This window comes from Xiphias gladius, chromosome 17 (genome assembly GCF_016859285.1).
Source record: "Xiphias gladius isolate SHS-SW01 ecotype Sanya breed wild chromosome 17, ASM1685928v1, whole genome shotgun sequence".
Taxonomy (NCBI): Eukaryota; Metazoa; Chordata; class Actinopteri; order Istiophoriformes; family Xiphiidae; genus Xiphias; species Xiphias gladius.
The window spans coordinates 9,302,275-9,320,009 of record NC_053416.1 but is presented as its reverse complement, the minus strand read 5'-3'; the positions used below and the strand labels follow the sequence as shown (position 1 = coordinate 9,320,009).

Sequence of the window (17,735 nt, the reverse complement as noted above, 5' to 3'; positions counted from 1 at the left end):
ACCTTGCAGCCAGAAGCAGGAGGTTTTCATCCTGGTGTTTTCTGCTTTGACTGTGGTTCCCGCATAGTAAAGGTTCCCACACTGGGCCTGGAGCTCACTGTCCCGAAACAAAAGACACTGCATGATGACACAAAGAGCCCTCTAACTTGATTATAAACGATTAAAAAAAAAAAATAATAATAATAATCTCTTAGGAATATTAAAAATCCCACAGGAACATGTTTCAGTTGAGCAGTTATTATACTGGTATTGTGCAGGAAAGTAAAGAAAAAAATCTGACAATATCTAAAATTAATCTTCGAATAATTATATGATAATATCTTAGCAACAGTCTAATTAAAAGAGTAGTATATAATAATATCGTATACACTGTTGGGGATGTATCAGTCTTTTATCAAAAGCCAGCAGTCACACTTAAGCTTTAGATCTCTGTGCCATGTGATTGCATTGACATAACGAACCGGTCTGATTTCCCTGGAAATCCTGGAATAATACTCTTGTCCGGGAGGGATATCCCGTCCTCCATCCAGCCTGATCCAAGCCCCAGAGGAGCAGTGCTAATGTCCAAAATGGAACCCGGAGCCCAGAGGGCTTTACTTTTTTTTTTTTTAAAGTGCTGTACGTATCGTCGACCAATCCCACACACCACAGTTTTTATAGCTTAAGATAGTTTGCACCACGTATTCCACGATGGGCCTTTGGTACACAAACCTTATTCTTGGGAAAAGAGTCAGATCAAGGGATTAGCCGCAAGCTGTTTCTGAGGCGGGTTTCTTTGAGTTGTGGGTGTTTTGTCAACCTCAGCCCGTGGTGTTGAGAAAAGCTGACTCCCTCTGGGCTTTGTTATTGTATTTACAAAGCGTTTGTTTGAACAACATCAAACTTACTGGGAAATGTTCGTCTCAGCCAGTGTCTTCACCAATGAGCATTCGTATCCAAACACTGCAGCCACTCTAGTTATCTTCCGCCGTCGTAGTTCTGAATTAGTTCATCATTGAATTTTAATGCACGCGTGGCTGACAGTGACAACTTTTGTCACCCGGGCATTTTCGCCGGAACCCTCTTTATTTTCAAACAACAAATTAATTTGATTGAACAAACGTCCCAGCCGAAAACCACAGTTCTCTTCTTCATGGGGGTTCCGATCTGCACTCCTGCTTAGTCTACTTTCATCCAAAGTCAAACTTAAGCTAACGGCCCGATTGCGGTGCCGTAAACGCTGCTGACAGACTGCATCTTTCCCCTCTGAGCCACAGCATCTATTTATTTTGTAATTTAACTGCAGTAAATCATGTCTCCCGTGTTCCCTTCTTCCCCCTGCAGATTCTGATGTGCTTTCATCCACAGCAAAACTGGAATCACACCCAGTTTCTATTTTTCCAGATCCAGAAAGGCTTTTTACAGCACGGGACATGGGCGAAGGAGTTACCCCGTCACCTCGGCCACGCAGCGCATGGATTAGGCCCAAAAATCTCTCAGGTTGACAGGAAATGTGGACGGAGTTTCCACATCAAACAGAGGGCTGAGGAGTGGTGTTTGTGTATTGCGAAGAGAAGGACCGAGGATTTCGGTGGAGGGAGAAGGCCAGAGCGTCATTCACACCTGAGTGTCAATTCCGATTTCTTAGAGAGGAGTGTGGACACAGAAGAAGCAGCGTTCCTCTGTGTGCACACCTGAGTTTGCGAGGTACAAACCGAAGCATTCAGACACGGAGAGAAGGACAGCTTGTGGTTTGTGTATTGTGTGTGTGTGTTTTTATGAAAAGGGCAGGAATACAGCTTGGACTGCAGAGCAAGCCAGATACTGAAAATGAGATGTGGTGGTGGTGGGGGGGGGGGGGAATCACTGCATGAACACAGAATGTGTGGGAAGAGAAGATGAAATGTCTAAAACAGGCTATTTGTGATTTGACCCTGTACATTTTAGTAAAATCTGCTGATATCAAAGTAGAATTTGTCAAAATCTCATTCAAACTCAAGTTAGAAAAGAAAAAAGAAAAACACCTTCAGAAAACCTAGTAATGGGTCTAATCTGGCAAAGAAATGCATGTTAACTCTAACAGTGAGTGAATATGACAGTGTGTTGTGTTTAGGAACCATTATTACTTTTACTACACACAAAAACAGAAGAGGGACAAACCAACATTAAGACTCTTAAAGTGTTGGACCACAATGAGCCTCCAGGACATCGTAAATGTCCCTGGATTCTGCCAGTTTTGAAACTCTACTAAAGAGCTGAGTGGCACTTTTCCAAAAGATATTTCCCTCATTTTACTGATAGTGGAGGAGAGCGCGGCCTTAACACGCCGCTCCAAAAAATCTCCCACACTGGCAACGGCAAGGGCCATAGCAGGCGATTCATGGAGATGACAGTGAGCGCACGTGTCCTGTGTGGGGAAACAGCTGCATTTGTTGTTTCTTTATGGTTTTATTTGCCTTTTTTCCTTTAATTTATCATCCATAGGTATATTCAGCCCTACCACACTGTACTTGTCCACCTTGTGGTGCTCGCAATATCTTTATTATTATTATTATTATTATGAAGAAGAGTCATATTAAGTTGGGTCACAAATTCGATCACGACACTAAGACAATATCTGCCTTCTAAACTAATTGTATTAGTAATCTATACCAAAAAGTAGCATTATTTATAATGTCTGATGATAATAATCAGTTTTCATATTGCAGAGAAATTGTTTTCTAGAAGACTTCACCGAGCGTCATTCATTTATTTAATATTTACTGTAAAGGTAGGTTAGTATGGGGGAAAAAAAACTGTATTCAACTTAGAAAGTAAATAATAGCGATTCTTACAATAGAAGGTCAATGAAACCACCTGTTTGCTGTTTGTAAAAGAATTGATTACATCATTGACGTTGAGTAAATATCGCACTGAAGATTTCCAAGCCAAAAATTTGAATAACGTGTTTATCATAATGTGTTGTTGAGACTATATTTATTAAAGGTCTAACGCTGCCGCCTAGTGACTGTTTTTCATCCCTGATGCTCCATGTCCCTCCAGGGCAACTCACACTACATAGATTAACTATATAAACTGTAAAACTTTCTCTTTTTTTTGGGAGGGGGGGGGTCACAGAGGTGACCACAGATGCCTCCCGACTCTGGCGGCATGTGACCCGGTTTCGACAGCCCATCCGTTTTCGGTATCGACATATTGTCGCCTTAATGGGAGTCATGTGACGACCGGCGGTGATTCGACCTGTGATGATCTTGTCGGCCCGTTGTTCGTGGGAGTGGGAGTCAACGGGGGAACACTTCGCCGCTAATCTGAGCCGATCATCAGGGTTTAATGCCTCATCTTCGGGGAGCTCCTGGGCCCCTTGAGGGGTCCAAACGCTTTTCCTACATCACGTGCTCTCACAAAAAGACCCCCCCCCACCACCACCACCACCAAAATAAATGGCGTTTTATAATAGCATTTTGAAATATCAGTTAAAAGCAAAAGACAGACACCACTTAAAAATAAAATAAAATAATTGAACAGCTTGCCTTGTGTTTCGATGGCCCACACACCGCAGCCCGGGGAAACTGGCCGTGCATTGGACTCTGCCTTATCCGGTGTTTTTTGATGTCCCGACCGGTGGAAGCGCAACCGACCAGTAGCCCGATTTGTCACCTCGACACATTATAGCTGACTGAGGCCTCACACTTCGGCAGCTGCTCCAATACACTTCCACTATCCATCCACCCAGTGTTTCTTTCTTTCTTTCTTTCTTTCTTTTCCCCCTGATGCGCGCCAGGAGGCAGCGAGCTGTGGAGGAGAGGATGTCTCACAGACTGATGTGCCAGAAAAAGTGTGACTGTTGCACTACCCGCCATGTTATTAGGCCTGTCTAAGTCCAGATGTGTTTTCTTTTACTTTTCAGAAATAGGGCTGAGAACAAAGCAATTCAATAAATGAAAAAAAAAAAAAAAAAGTTGTATTTCAAATTATTACTCACCAAAGCCTTGTGCGTCTCCATATCATACTTTGAACAAACGTTACCCAATCGTTTTCTTTTAACCCCCCCCCCCACAAATGTGAAATTGGAAATTATTTTAGGCTACACGTCGTTTCAGACGCAGGGATTTCCTGGAAGATCTCAGTGTTGTGTGACCTCACACCTCCCACATGTCAGGACAAGCTCAGTCTAGGTTAAACGGGGCACATTAACGGGTCTTTGGGGATCAAACGCACAGCTATTAGCCGGACGCGCACTGATAGGTGAGCAACACATCAAAGGCACGCGCACGTGAGGCAAGGTAATGACCGCGGAGATGAGGGGGTGCTGGGGGGGTCGTGTTGTGTCCCTCAACCTCCAGGTATAAAAACCTCCAGAGCCCTGCGGGTTCACCAGTGTCAAGGAGACGCCACCTCGGACAGACCTGAGGAAACACACTTTCTTCTTCGTTGTACTTGAACTCTAAAGGGGGAAAAGAAAAAAAAAAAAAAATGGCATTCGGGTTGGATTTCACCGGCGGACCCGTTTCTGAGATGAGCTCGTTTTACCCGGGACATTACTGGCCCGCTACAGGCCTGGATAGGAACGGCAACGACGATTACGCACGGGACTCCAGCACAGGTGAGCGACTCATTTTTAAACCTGGTTCAGGTTTGCAGTTTTAGAGTACAAGAGATAAGAACGCGTGCTCTCTTTGACCTGGATTGCTTAAGGCAAATAGCCATCTTTACAGTCTATAACGTTTAAAGCATTCAGTCTGGTCCACCGTCCTTGTGGGCTCAGTCGTTCTGTATTCAACGATGCCGTCCTCTCCCCTTAGGGCACCACGACGCCCCCCGGAGGACGCGCCCGGACGCCCAGCGCCGCCGGAAGCGCACGACTTTCAGCAAGGCGCAAGTGAGCGAGCTGGAGAGGGCCTTCTCTGTCACGCAGTACCCGGACGTTAAAATGAAGGAGTCCCTCGCCTCTGTAACCGGACTGCCGGAGTCTAAAATTCAGGTACGGCATGTGCACCTCAGATTTCCCGGACGCGTCGGTTTGGGTGGCCTAACGCCCCAGTGTTGCGTAAAAAAAAAAAAAATAAATAAAAATAACCGTCGTTTCCTCTTTTCAACAGGTCTGGTTTCAAAATCGACGCGCACGCTATTTCAAGAGCAAGAAACCAACCAGGGAGGCCCCCAAACCCTCCGCGGGATACCTGCATCCACAGTTCACCTACACTCCTGCTCCCAGTCCGCCGCTGCCCCGGCTGCCTCCCGCTTTCTCCCCTGCTCCCGGCCTACCGTCCCCACCAGGCTACCCTGCTCCGAGTTTACCTCAGTCCACCAGGCTCTCGACCGTCCCGGGGGGTCAGGCCGTGTCACCGCCCGGACCCGTATCCCCTGTCGCCGCCGACCAAGCTTCAACCTGCTCCCCGCATGGACCGGGTCTCCCAGGAGCTCCCCGGGACCACTACTACCAAACCCCGGACTTCACTGGTCACTGTGTGTTTCCACACATCGGGCTAAGTGAATGGGATCTGACAAAGGACTTTGAGGCTTTCCTCGGAGATGCACAGGGATCCCAGCCCGTGGGTAGCCGCTGCGCTGCAGTGGGGCATCCTGAATACGCGGAGAGCGTCCAGAGTCAGCTGGACCACCAGGGCTTCTCCGGCGCGGACGAGTCCTTGGACGACCTGTCCGATCTGTGCTTTCGGGACCTGAGCGACTTCAATCTGTCGGATTTGGAAATCTCTGCGGCAATGATTGATTATCTCTTAGGCTGACTGATAGAAGAAGATAGGCCACCTGGAAGAAAGTTGGACATTTGAGACCACGTTGTACATAGGTTTAGCTAAGACAGAGTATTTATGGAGAGCGGACTAGATGTGAATAAAAATGCATTGAACTATTCAGATATTGTTATTTACACACTGTAGAGTGTTAATGGGCATTACAAATACAAATAAGAATAAAAACGTTATTCAGTACCGCACTGCGGTGTGCTTTCATTGATAAAGCCTAATGCCCACTATGTCGTCACGTGGCGCCGTGGCTTAGTTGGTTAAAGCGCCTGTCTAGTAAACAGGAGATCCTGGGTTCGAATCCCAGCGGTGCCTTTTTTTTTTTTTTTTTTTATATATGTATAAAAATAAAAAGCCTTTCTTTTTTTCCCCCAATCAATGGCGTGAACAGGAATATTCTCAGACAACGTGGAAATCCCCGAGGCTCTTGATGGCTCTGCGGTCACACGAAGGATTTTTACACCGGGAACCGGAAGCCATCTCCCACGCGATTTTCGTGTTTTCGGCAGGTCTTGAGTTGTTCTAACTGAATCGGTGTTACCATGTCACAATTAAGTGTTTGCATCAACAGTAACAGTATATGGTTAAGCAGTTAGCAAGTAAGTAACAACACTTAAGAACAAGTAGCAACCCTGTGAAAATACTCTGCTACAAGTGAAATTCCTTCCTTCAAAACCTTAGCGATGTAAAAGTATGTTTTCACACAGTATCAGCAAAATTTACTTTACGTATCTGAAGTAAAAGTACTCATTATGCAGAATAATAGAGCCCGTTTATCATGCATTTTTTTTGAACCAATATTACTAGTGCATTAATGCGTAGGTCCTACGTTGCATTTTACTGCTGCTCTTGTATTTTTACCTACTTTAGCTCATGTACTTTTGGGTTGCTTAATCTACAGCAGTGCATCCTATGTAGGATTTTTCTCAACCTGGCAACCCAGCAGTTGTTGTAATGAATGGATTATAACAGATCTGTTAAGTTTTTGTAAACCATTTGTTAACCATTAATTACAACTAATAAAGCCTTTATAAATGGGGCCTTCTCCGAAATTGGTTGGGTACTAAAACACTTGTGACAAAAAAAAAAAAAAAAAAAAAAAAGAAGAACAAAACGGAAAACAAGACAAAAACAAAATAAAGCAAGGAAAACAATTAAGTGTCAACTAACAAATCTAAAAGTAAATCATTATACTTTAGGATACACATTATTTTGTCCCCACTGGATCCACAGGCAAATAAGTGACAATCTAAATGTGGACCTGAGTGTATTGTGGTGTGTATTCAGGCAGGATAAATGCATTAGTCACTTTAGAACATAAGTGTTACGTGAATGCAAACAGAACACATGATAAAAGTGTTGATGATGTTGTATGAATAACATACAAAGAAAAATATAAAATGACGTGCATGTATAAAAATCCTTAAATTCAATTCATTACTTTTTGTTTTTTTATCCTTTTTGTGTGCTGTGTCTTCCCTTGCAGTCTTTTGTCCAGCAGATGGTGGCCCTCCTTCAAGAGAACCACTGTCTGCTAAAGAAGTTACGTCAGCAGAGGATCTCAGTGCAGCAGCATGCATAAATCTGTTATTCCCGCAGGGCTGCGGGTGAAAACACAGACCAACAGAGGCCAGTGTGTGCATGTACTGTTGTCTGTCAGAGAACAATCACTTACACGTACCAGTATCAACCTTTGTGAAAACGAAATTGAGCTGTAGATCTTCAAAGGAGAAGATAATTAAACCACTCAAAACACTGTAATCTCAAATTTATTAAAGTATGCAGAATTTCAGCCTATCCACCTAAATGTAGAGGGGACATTAGAGGAGTATTTATTAAGAACAAAATTCTTTAACGACAAAAATAACAAGTAATTTTAAGTTCATGTTGTAACTACTTTAATGACTTGTCACAAAAAGATATATGGATCTTCCTCCAAACTACAGACTCACTCAGCTGGCCTATCTCTTCTCTGCCCCTGATGCATCACTTGTCTCCTCATGCTTGCAGCCCAGCCAGTATTTCGCAATGGAACGTGGGTACGGGGGGTTGGCAGAGTCCACGCGTTTTGTCTGCAGATTCACTCTGTAGTATTTATCTGCCATCATAAAAAGGAAAAAAAAAAACATACAAACCAAAAGCTGTTAAAGGAAGAAGCTTAAAGATAATCTTTTTCATTCTTGTAATTGTTTTTGCTAGATTTTTGCCTCAGTTTTCTGTTCTGTTGAAATGCAACCTGACTTAGGGATGAAATGTATTCATACCTCTCTTGAAAAAATACACATTTTGCACAGGAGTGCTCTTGTACTCCTGTGTGGTGCTCTCAGTGTTGTAGTTGTAGTCGCTGTAGTCATACCAATCATCGTAACCCCAGAAATCAAACACATAGCGACTCTGCCGTCCTCGCCTTCCATTCCTCTTGCTGGGCCGCCTTCTCCGACTGCTCCGCCTCCTCACTGGTGGAGAAGATGGCGTGGGCTTGGGACTGAGGTAGACTCGTCCCACCATAGCAGCATCTATCTGAGGCCTGAGGCCCTGCCAGTCCCTGCTGATGAAATGAGGGCCCATACGAGGGCGACTGACGACTGAATGAGGAGGAAGGAGGAAAAGAGACTGGACTCAATATTGTGAAATGGAGCAAATAACAACACAAATAAACATTAAATTAAAAAAAAAAAAAAAAAACACACAAATACAGCTGAGCCTTACTAGAGTAACTATAGAGCTCTGTGAGGAGATCCCCAAATGTCTGATCGCAGAAAAGGTCCGTGTATCGCGTGAACAGCACAGACGGGGTGGACATGCTCATGCGGACACACTCCTCATGGGAAGGCTGGTGCTTGAACTCATAATGGTAATACCTGTCCCCTGAAGAAAGAGAGAAACAAGCACACAGGTTTTTATTCACCGAAAACCGGGCGTCATGTCACAGTAGGACAAACACAGGTGTAAATAATTAAAACTCTTGATGGATGAATTCCATACAGCTGATTCAGTTTTAGAGTCCTGCCATTGTTAATGTTGTTAATGACACCTGTGCTTTCCGTACTATGACAAGTAAAAATGTCAGCTCATCATTTCTGTAGATATGTAGATATCATTTCTTCTCGGTACGATTTTTCTGCCCGCTGGCTTGTTAAAATTCTAACATCTCTGCCCCATGCCAAAACGTTAGGGTATGAAATAATGAGACAAGGAAATTGCACTTTAGAGCAGAGGAGGAACTACTCAGATCTTTTCCTGATTAGGTAAAAGTAGCAGTAACGCAGTGTAGAAATACTGTTACAAGTAAAATTCCTGCATTCAAATCTGTAAGTAAAAGTATTAGCAACGCAATATACTCAAAGTATACATCATAATTTATATGTTGATTATATTTTTATTAATTTGGACTGACAAAGTACCTAGTATCTAAAGTTGTCAGATAAATGTAGTGAAGTAAAAAGTGCAACATTTTCCTCTTAAATGTTGTAGAGAAGAAGCGTACAGTAGCATTAAATGGATTTACTTAAAGTACAAGTGCCTCAAAAGTGTACTTGAGTAGAGTAGTTGAGTATATATACTTAGTTACTTTAAAAGAAGAAAAAGAATTCTGTGAATGTGAGTTTTTTTTCTTGTCTTTATTATTATGAAATAAAATATGGGTTTACTTCTGCAGGCCTGTAAAAACCTATTAAAATTTTTTTTAAAAGCCACCATTGGTTATACCACTTCAGACTCACACACATGTGCGTGTTGAGTTGCTTCATTTTAAAAGGGTCATGAGACGAAAAAAGATTAGAAACCACTGCTTTTTAGTCCTGCATTCATTGCTTCAGGGTCATGCAGGATGAAAGAGCCTTCACAGTCAACACTGGGCACAAGGTGCTTTTGAATGCTGAAAAATAGCACACATCCCGTTTTTTATACCTTTGAAAAAGTAGGCTCTCTCTACGCCACTGTGGCTTGGTGCTGGCACGGCGAACGCGGCATCAATGTCTGCTGGTATGCCGTCAAAGCCGACCGAAATGTCCCGCGGATAGCCCTCATCTAAGACATCGCCGTCAAACCTCCAGAACTTCTTCCCCTGAAACAGAATAAATACAAAGTCCAAAGCAGTGAGGTTTGAAGCTACTGCTGTAGTGCTCAGGATACAATAAATATCTATTATAATTACTGACCCCTCTGTGTATCTGCAGACCTAATTCATTAAAAGGAACAAAGTTAAAACAATAAATTTAAAATGTTATTCTTCTGGTCAGCCCTGTTAGTGTTTGTGAGTAACATGTATTTTACCTGCTGAGGATCTGAGAACTGAAACATTTGTTAATAAAGTGAATAAGTGACAGCGTACAGGATTCAGTCAAGTATTTATGTGCATGAAAATTTCTATTTTTACATGTAAGTCTAATTTTGTGGACCATATCTTCAGAAGATCCCTGCTACGTATCCATGTTGCCAATGATTTTCTTGTAAGAATGTGCAGCGTAGCACAGAAACCTGGGCCCTGCCCCCTTTAAACCCATTGTCAAGCCGGTACAAATAACCAAATCAACAGGTAACCACGGGCATCCGTAGTGATTATTAGGGTAGTCAGTAATGAGGTGCATAAACACATTTAAGATTTAAAACTGACTGATGCGGTCTCACACGACCGCTAGAGGTCGCTTTACAATAAAATGTATCTATGGGTTGTAATAAGCTGCTTGAAAAAATTAGGTTTGTTTTTTTTTTTTTTTTAATGGGAAGATATTATTATTATTATTATTATTATTATTATTATTATTATTATTATTATTATTATTATATTATATTTGTCCAAACTATAGCAGGATTAAACTATGTGCACCTTTCAGAGAGACCCTAATATTGTTTTAGATACAATAAATAGTCAGTCGAGCCATTTATTCATCAGTAAATGCCATTAATGCTAATAATGTAAAATTTTAAAATTGAAGATGGAAATAAACTATTAATTACAGGCTTTTTGAGGGCCCTCCCCATGTTGGGGCCCCCCGATACTTTTTTCCACTATTCTCCACCTATAAGGCCCTGTATAAAAAAAAAAAATTAAAAAAAAAAAAAAAAATGGTAGTCTCAGTATAAAACCTGAAAACACAGGATCAGACCCTGCTATCACTCACGGACCAACTGAACAAAAACAAAAACTTTTCTGATGCTGCTGCAGGTTTATTTGCATCAGTAATGTTTGTAAACACAATAGTATAGTAAAACTGTTAGAAACTGATCATATCTCAAAAGTTATTACTTGAGAAACATTGTATATTATACAGAAGAGCCCCTGAGTGCCTCTAATATTTTTTTAGATACAAGAATTAGTCTGTCAGACTGTTTATTCAGTAATGATTTAATAACATACAGATTTTAAAACCGCGGATAAAAATGGCCCCTGCACATTAGCGTAAGATTTAGCTCTTTGTTTTGTTTTTTTGCTGTTTACAAATTCAGACAGCCATTTATCTAACAAATTCTACTGTTTTTAGAAATTGTTTGGGTTCCCATGTAAAGAGTGGTCAGAATACACCACCTATCTTGATAAAAGCACTCACTGTTCCCAGACCCTAGAGAGATATAAGTTCCTACCTTAAAGATGTAGGATTTCCCCTGGCAGTTGATGCGTGTGAATGCAGCATCGATCGGCCCTGAGATTCCCCACACATCCTGGATGAGTCTGGGGTAACCAGGAAGTATTGACTTATCGTCCAACTCAAAGAAATATTCACCTAGGAGGAAAAGCGGGCCTTGGATCAATGTTTTAGGCCATAGGAGACTTTAACCAGGATTGAAGAATCAAATCAAGCCTGTACAGCCTGCATAGTCTGGGTCAGTCAAGTGTGCTGATGTCCAGATTGGAGTTTGCAATTAAATGCCTGCAAATCTGTTTTTTCCCCTGTTTAATTCCCCTTGTGCAGAAGCAAAGAAGTGGCAGTGTGAAGTATTATGTACAGTTTTTGCAAATCTATTCATGCTTTCTCAAAATCAGTGTTAGGTATAGAGGTTAATGTTAATCCACATCTGATCTTCTTCTAGATAAGAGAATATGCTTATTATGATTAATTATTCTGAAAAAAAAAAATATATATATATATATATATATATATATATTTTTTTTTTTAAACCAAGAAAGGAAAATGCTTCTCAAACATTTACATTATTCCTCAATTAATTATCACAGTTTTTAACATTAGATAAATTAAATCTGGAGTGTCAGAATTAATTTTTGAAGGCTTTTGGGACCCTTTTTTCATATATACAAACTTTTCAGTTAGGTGGACTTTTTTTTTTTCAGGTGACCGAATCTTAGATAGATTTTGTTCTAGGGTAAATTAATTTATGTTTTTCCTTTTAAGACATTGTACTCATTATGAGGCAATTTACTAACTTAATTCTATGGATTTTCTTTTCCTTCATCTCTTCCCATTGTATTATTACTTCTTTCTTCTTCCTTTCATGATTTGAAAGAACTTTGTATGGGAAGAATCTGAGTGTTGTTGGACCATTCACGAACCCAGCAGGAAGAGTTTTGATTTATGTGTGGGTGCTGTGATCCATTTTGGTTTTGTGATATGTGAAGGATGAGGTGGGACCTACTGACAATAACGGGGGGGAAAAAAAGGAGATGTTTGTTCCCTTGTAATAGGCAGCTGAGTGCAGGAAGGACAGTGTGGGTGAGCCATGACATACAGTACTGTGCAAAGGTTTGAGACACTTTAGATGTTTAGATTCTTATCCATCACGCAGCACCGTCAGGGAGGTTTCACGATCTTCGGCAACAAGAAAAGAAGGGAATCCTGCAGCAAATGCTCTGGCCCCCCCAGAGCCCTGATCTCAACATCACGGAGTCAGTCTGGGATCACATTAAAAGACAGAAGACACTGAGACAGCCTAAATCCACAGGAGAATTCTCCAAGGTCCCTGGGACAACAGGTACCCTAAAAAAAAAAACTGTACACAAGTGTGCTGAGGAGAACTGATGCTGTTTTCAAGGTTGGTCAAACAAAATCAAATAATATTTTTTGTTCACTGTACTTTGTATAAAGTTAACTGATAAATCACAAGACCAGGCCAAAACCTAGTATGAGGCTGTAGCTCCCTTTATCCTTTTGCTCGTCTCCCACGCTCTCTGTGCAGCCGAATTCCCAATAAAGCTGTTCTCGTTTACACGCTTTTCTGTCCCTGTCTTCAGACGGCGGAATAGGTGTGAAATAGTGACTGAAACGCGGCCCATTACGACTACATGTTAACCGGAAGTCACCTCCAAGCCACTTCCAAGCTGCTGCGCTGCACTGCTAAACTCCCGATTGTATAACCGCCACGTCACGTGACAGAAATCACCACCCGCACGGGTTAAAGCCAACGGCTGTGCTGCGACTCCGGCCACGCTTACCTGTAAGATGACCGCTCAGAGAGAAAGTCGGAAGCCCGTTCACGTCCGCGACGGCTGCCCTGCGGTCGGTTCACTGAGACGCCTGGAGAGGTGCCCGACCTCGCGCTCGCGGAGCAAAGCTGGCGACTCTCTTCTACGGAACGTAGCCAAGGTTTGTCCAAAAATAAATCAGATTAGATTCCTCGCTAGGTGGTTTTCTTTTTTTTGGGGGGGGGGGGTTAAAATAAATAAAAGTCTCTAAAGGGGTCTGAAAAGTCGGTATATCTAGTGACAAAGGCGCTAAGTTGGCAACACCGCTTGTAAATACCCCTCTGGTGACGCAATAGAAATTTTTTTTTTTTTGCACCAATTTATTTTGAAAGAGCAACAGCCAATGGGAGAACTCCAACACTCTGCCGGCCGACCAATGGTGTACCGTCAGCACCCAGTCACGGGGTATTCGGCTGACCAATGGTATAAGTATGTTTTTTTTTTTTGTTTGTTTGTTTTTGCGACGTGGGTCACTCACTCAGCCAGGGGACGTCCGGTTTTAGAGGGCCGGCCCCGCTTTTGTGGTCCAGCCAAAAACTGCTCGTGACATACTCCGTGAAAGCATCCTCGTGTTACTTTTAGTGCCTAAAACTTTTGCACAGAGCTATTATGTTCCTAAAAACCATTTGACAAACTCAGATCCACGATGATCGTTACAAAATTAGGCCTTTTTTTTGTTTTGTTTTGTTTGTTTTTTAGTTTTGTGAAAACGTTACATTTGGTACCTGCACCAAAAAAAAAAAAAAGGCCAAGCGAACATACTGCAGTCTCGGATGTCCAGGTTTACCTCTGAATGCGTAGGTGGACCCATTCTTCAGCTGCAGAAAAGCATCGAAAGGTCGACCACTGCAGGCTGCTGCATCGGGGTCTACGGGTGGCGCGGGCTTGCCGTGGTGGTGTGGGCGCTGGTGGGCGTCGGTCGGGAGAGGGGCAGCTGCTGCGTCTGTGTCGAGAGTCGGGCCGACAGTTGTAGCAGGAGTCGTCACTGTTTCTGTTACCTCCGCTCCCTCCTCGAAGGTATCACCACGAGCAACTGTGGGAAGAAGATAATTAAAAAATAAAAGTTTTGTCACATGAAGATGTTTCGAAGTGTATCCATTAAAATAAAAATTCAGCTTATTCAGTGAAATGGTGATATTCTACCACTGTACTGACTTTTTTTGGGGCAGATGGTTTCAAAGTCTCCACAGCAGCTCCCATAGTAAACACACATGGAGTCACACTGACATTTAGTCAGTGGATCGAAGGAGCCACAGCGACCCGCACAGGACTCTGTCGAAACACAGTTTGTTTCAATGTGGAATGTGTCCCGCACTCACGCGGTGCGGTGCGGTCTTGGTCAGGCTTTTAGAAAAACCAGTGTTGGAAGAAGTACTCAGATCCTTTACTGAAGTGGAAGTAACAGTACAGCGATGCAAAAAAATGCTGCATTTAAAATTTCCACTTCAGTGAAAGTACAGAAGCATTAGCAGCAAAATCTGCTTGAGGTATCAAAAGTAAAAGTACACATTCTGCAGAGAAAAAGCCCTGTGACTGATGTATAATTATTTATCGCATGATTACATTGTTATTGATACCGATGCATCAATCCGATCGAACTAGCTCCGGGTGGAAAGTGAGAGAAAAGAAGAAAAAAAAGGCCTGATATATAAATTTGTTTTAATTTTTTGGATGTTTCTCTAATCTTTGCTTCTATTGCAACACGGATAATTTTATCTCCTTGGGCCTCAAACAGTTATTTAGAGGACACCACGCCAGAAGTTTAGGGGGAAATGTCTGACGCACAATGACACGCAACGTTTGTGTAAGCAGTCACAAGCCAAAAAGGTTGGAAATCAAAGGTTTAATCCTCAACAACGTGTTGTATTTTATAAGGTTTATCATATTTTCCTTTAATGTAAAATCTTAATCTGGAAATTAAGTTGTAACTACAGCTGTCAAGTAAATGTAGTTGGGTAAAAAGCACAGTATCAGTATAAAGTAGCACAAAATGGAAGTCAAGTACCTCAGAACTCTGCTTAAGTACAGTATTTCAGTGAATGTACTTACTGTTAGTAACAGCCATTTAGATGCACGGCAGTCAGCTCCAAGAACTCGCTATACTTCTAAATTCAAAATGTTTTTTTTTTTGTGTGCGTATTTGTGTATGTGTGTCTTTGTGATGCTCTGGCACACGCAGCCGCTTTGGCAAAAACAGGCTGAATGAAAGCATGCTGAAAAAAATAAAGTGTATTAAAAACACTTTAAAGAGATTCCAAAAAGCTGTCGTTTTAAGCCAAGGATAAAATACAAAAAGTAACATCACATTGTTATCTTATGTTCAGATATGCTTTACGGTAAATGCAGGGGAAAATACTTACTTTAATCGTTAATGCATTTTACAAAACTTAAAAGTACAATATGTTACTGATATAATAGTACACATTATACGTTTAATTCCTGTGTAATGTACATACATCGACATATATTGTCCTGAATTATTGTGACATAACTGACAGTCTCTAGAGGACAAACTGTCTTTTATTTTTAACATTTATTGACTATATCCTGCATTCAGCTTGTCTGTATAATATATCCTGAGCTGTGGACGTAGAGCACAAAAGAGAAGTCAAATTAGAAAAGACAATCTGGGAGATTTACCCTCTGCAGCAAAGGTGGTGTCCAGCAGGAGGACGAGGCCCAGCAGGGTCACTGCTGGCTTCATGTCGACTGACAGAAAATGTTCCACTCTTCTACGATAAACCCAAAATGTGGAATCTAAATTCAGAAGAGAACTGTGCGCTTCTCTGCCTGTTTGCACCCAGTGTGCTATAGTCAGATGAATTTGAGCCCCACTCTGGGGCTCAGCATTGTGCCAGGATGATGATCGATATGTATTTTTCCGAAGCTGTTGACCCCGGCTCTGATAATCATTAAACTCTGATGGCTGATCTCTGTCCTGTCGGTCCCAGAAACATCATCCTAACACGGACGTGATCACTTTGAGGCGCAGAACACACCACCAACTTTCCTGTTATCTGCCAAATTTAACAGACCATTATCAGCTTCTTGGTTATTTCAGTCTTTGAAAAAACAAGACAGGTAATGTAGAATAAAATCTTTCAATGCTAGTCTGTTTAGCTGAATGCTTCTTAATTAGGAACACGGTTGAAATGCAGAATTACAGACCAGACAAGAAACAAAAGTGTGCTATTGTCTTGTAAAGTAGATGTTACTTCTGGGTGAGTGACAGGGAGCGTGAGGGAATGTGTATCTGAGCTCAAACATTGTGTAACCAGGTCAGTATTTTTCCTTTATTGAGCTCTGGTGTAAAAAAAAAAAAAAAAAAAACAGCCCTAAAGTAGACACAATGGATTCTTCCATATGCAGCCCTGATGACCGCAAAAGAGAGAGAGCAAGAAGATGTGGGATATTTTTTAAGATCATCTGGAGCAACTGTTTTGTTTTATTTTGGATCGTGAGCGACAGGAAATTGTCTGACAGAGGCTGGGAATCAGATTGAGCACCGCGAAGCGACACGGAGACTGACACCTGCGCATCACCACCAGGCGGAAAGCTTGAGCCTGTGCACAGGTTAAAGGGATGGTGTTACCTCCTCATCACTCGCCCATCTGACCTCCAGGCATCTGTTGAACATTGAAAAATCTCTTTTTATATATAGAAACAAAACTTCCCAGTCAAAGGGGTTTGGTATATTAGTTTTCCTCTACACTCAAACTGAAACGTGTGTCCTTGCAACAACGGTATATAAACCAGTCCAAACCACGAAGGAAGACAGTGGTGTTTGAGAATGGGTTTGTCTTTTATTGAGCGCAGTGAAAACTATCCATAAATCTAATGAGGACAGATTACACGGGCAGGTGGACTTTGATTTTCTGTGGTACTTGTATCAGTTAGTGACGATATACTTGGGTTTCTTCTGTATCTCTAATAGCTGTCAATTAAGAAGACATACAATTTTACGAGATCGCTTAGAAGAACACACAACGAAAAGAAAGATAGAAACGGCCATAAAGTTTTTGTTGTTATATTACTTTTATTACCATCATTCAGATCTACTGTGTTTATTTGGATATTTAGTGGCCTCCTTGTTGATTTTGTTTTGCTTATGGTACAGTGGTGGAGGAAATATTCAGATCCTTTGCCTAAGTAAATGTACGAATACCACTTTAAAAAAAAAAAAAACTCCATTACAAGTAAAAGTCCTGCATTTAAAATCTTACTGGAGTATAATCAGAAAATGCATTTAAAGTATAGCGTCTGCTAAACAATCATATATCAAATAGATTATTCATTCTTATGCATTAAAATGTAAGTAGCATTTTACTACAGTAGTTGGTAGAGGTGGAGTTGATGTTTAACTATTTTTTATGGGACTTCAAGTAGTTACTATTTTTTACAGCATTTTGACTTGGAAAATGACGTAATCAGATATCAAAATAGTTGCCAATTAATCATCTATCAATCCTTTTTTGATTAATCAACAGATCATTTCGGCTGCACTTGTTTATACTGTTGGGTAGTTTAATTTATGACAAAGCGTCATATTTTGCAAGCGCCTCATGTTTTGGATG

General features: G+C 41.5%; 3 protein-coding genes and 1 non-coding gene across 10 annotated transcripts in view; 3 read left to right on the top strand and 1 right to left on the bottom strand.

Annotated features, from left to right (window-relative positions):
• The first annotated feature begins 4,494 nt into the window (after positions 1–4,494).
• Positions 4,495–7,326, top strand: LOC120802857 (homeobox protein ESX1-like). Its single transcript, XM_040151032.1, has 4 exons — positions 4,495–4,582; positions 4,782–4,960; positions 5,079–5,699; positions 7,231–7,326. Exons 1-4 carry the CDS (start codon positions 4,495–4,497, stop codon positions 7,324–7,326), a joined length of 984 nt encoding a protein of 327 aa, XP_040006966.1.
• Positions 5,986–6,059, top strand: trnat-agu. Its single transcript has one exon. It is a non-coding gene; the product is annotated as a tRNA-Thr (tRNA).
• vtnb (vitronectin b) lies at positions 6,874–16,360 on the bottom strand. 3 transcript variants are annotated; one of them, XM_040149969.1, is made up of 8 exons: positions 15,802–16,360; positions 14,317–14,433; positions 13,949–14,194; positions 11,328–11,467; positions 9,654–9,810; positions 8,454–8,612; positions 8,009–8,329; positions 6,874–7,842 (listed from the first exon to the last, which is right to left on the bottom strand). In XM_040149969.1, exons 1-8 carry the CDS (start codon positions 15,863–15,865, stop codon positions 7,706–7,708), a joined length of 1,341 nt encoding a protein of 446 aa, XP_040005903.1. In that variant the 5' UTR covers positions 15,866–16,360; the 3' UTR covers positions 6,874–7,705. The 3 variants fall into 3 exon arrangements, with proteins under 3 accessions (XP_040005903.1, XP_040005905.1, XP_040005904.1); XM_040149971.1 differs by having other exon boundaries at positions 14,317–15,374; positions 15,802–15,834; XM_040149970.1 differs by lacking the exon at positions 14,317–14,433.
• The window catches only part of LOC120802298 (solute carrier family 13 member 2-like), a 22,962-nt gene continuing 18,199 nt past the window's right edge, over positions 12,973–17,735 (top strand). For 2 of the 5 annotated variants that reach the window (XM_040149967.1, XM_040149965.1), the window contains exon 1: positions 16,095–16,242. Coding sequence is in view for 1 of the 5 variants with exons in the window: in XM_040149963.1 (XP_040005897.1) it covers positions 13,139–13,282 (144 nt within the window). In the remaining 4 variants the exon portion in view is untranslated. Of the gene's footprint in view, positions 13,283–16,094; positions 16,243–17,735 lie in introns of those variants that run through there. The other 3 variants (XM_040149963.1, XM_040149964.1, XM_040149966.1) reach the window with 3 other exon arrangements.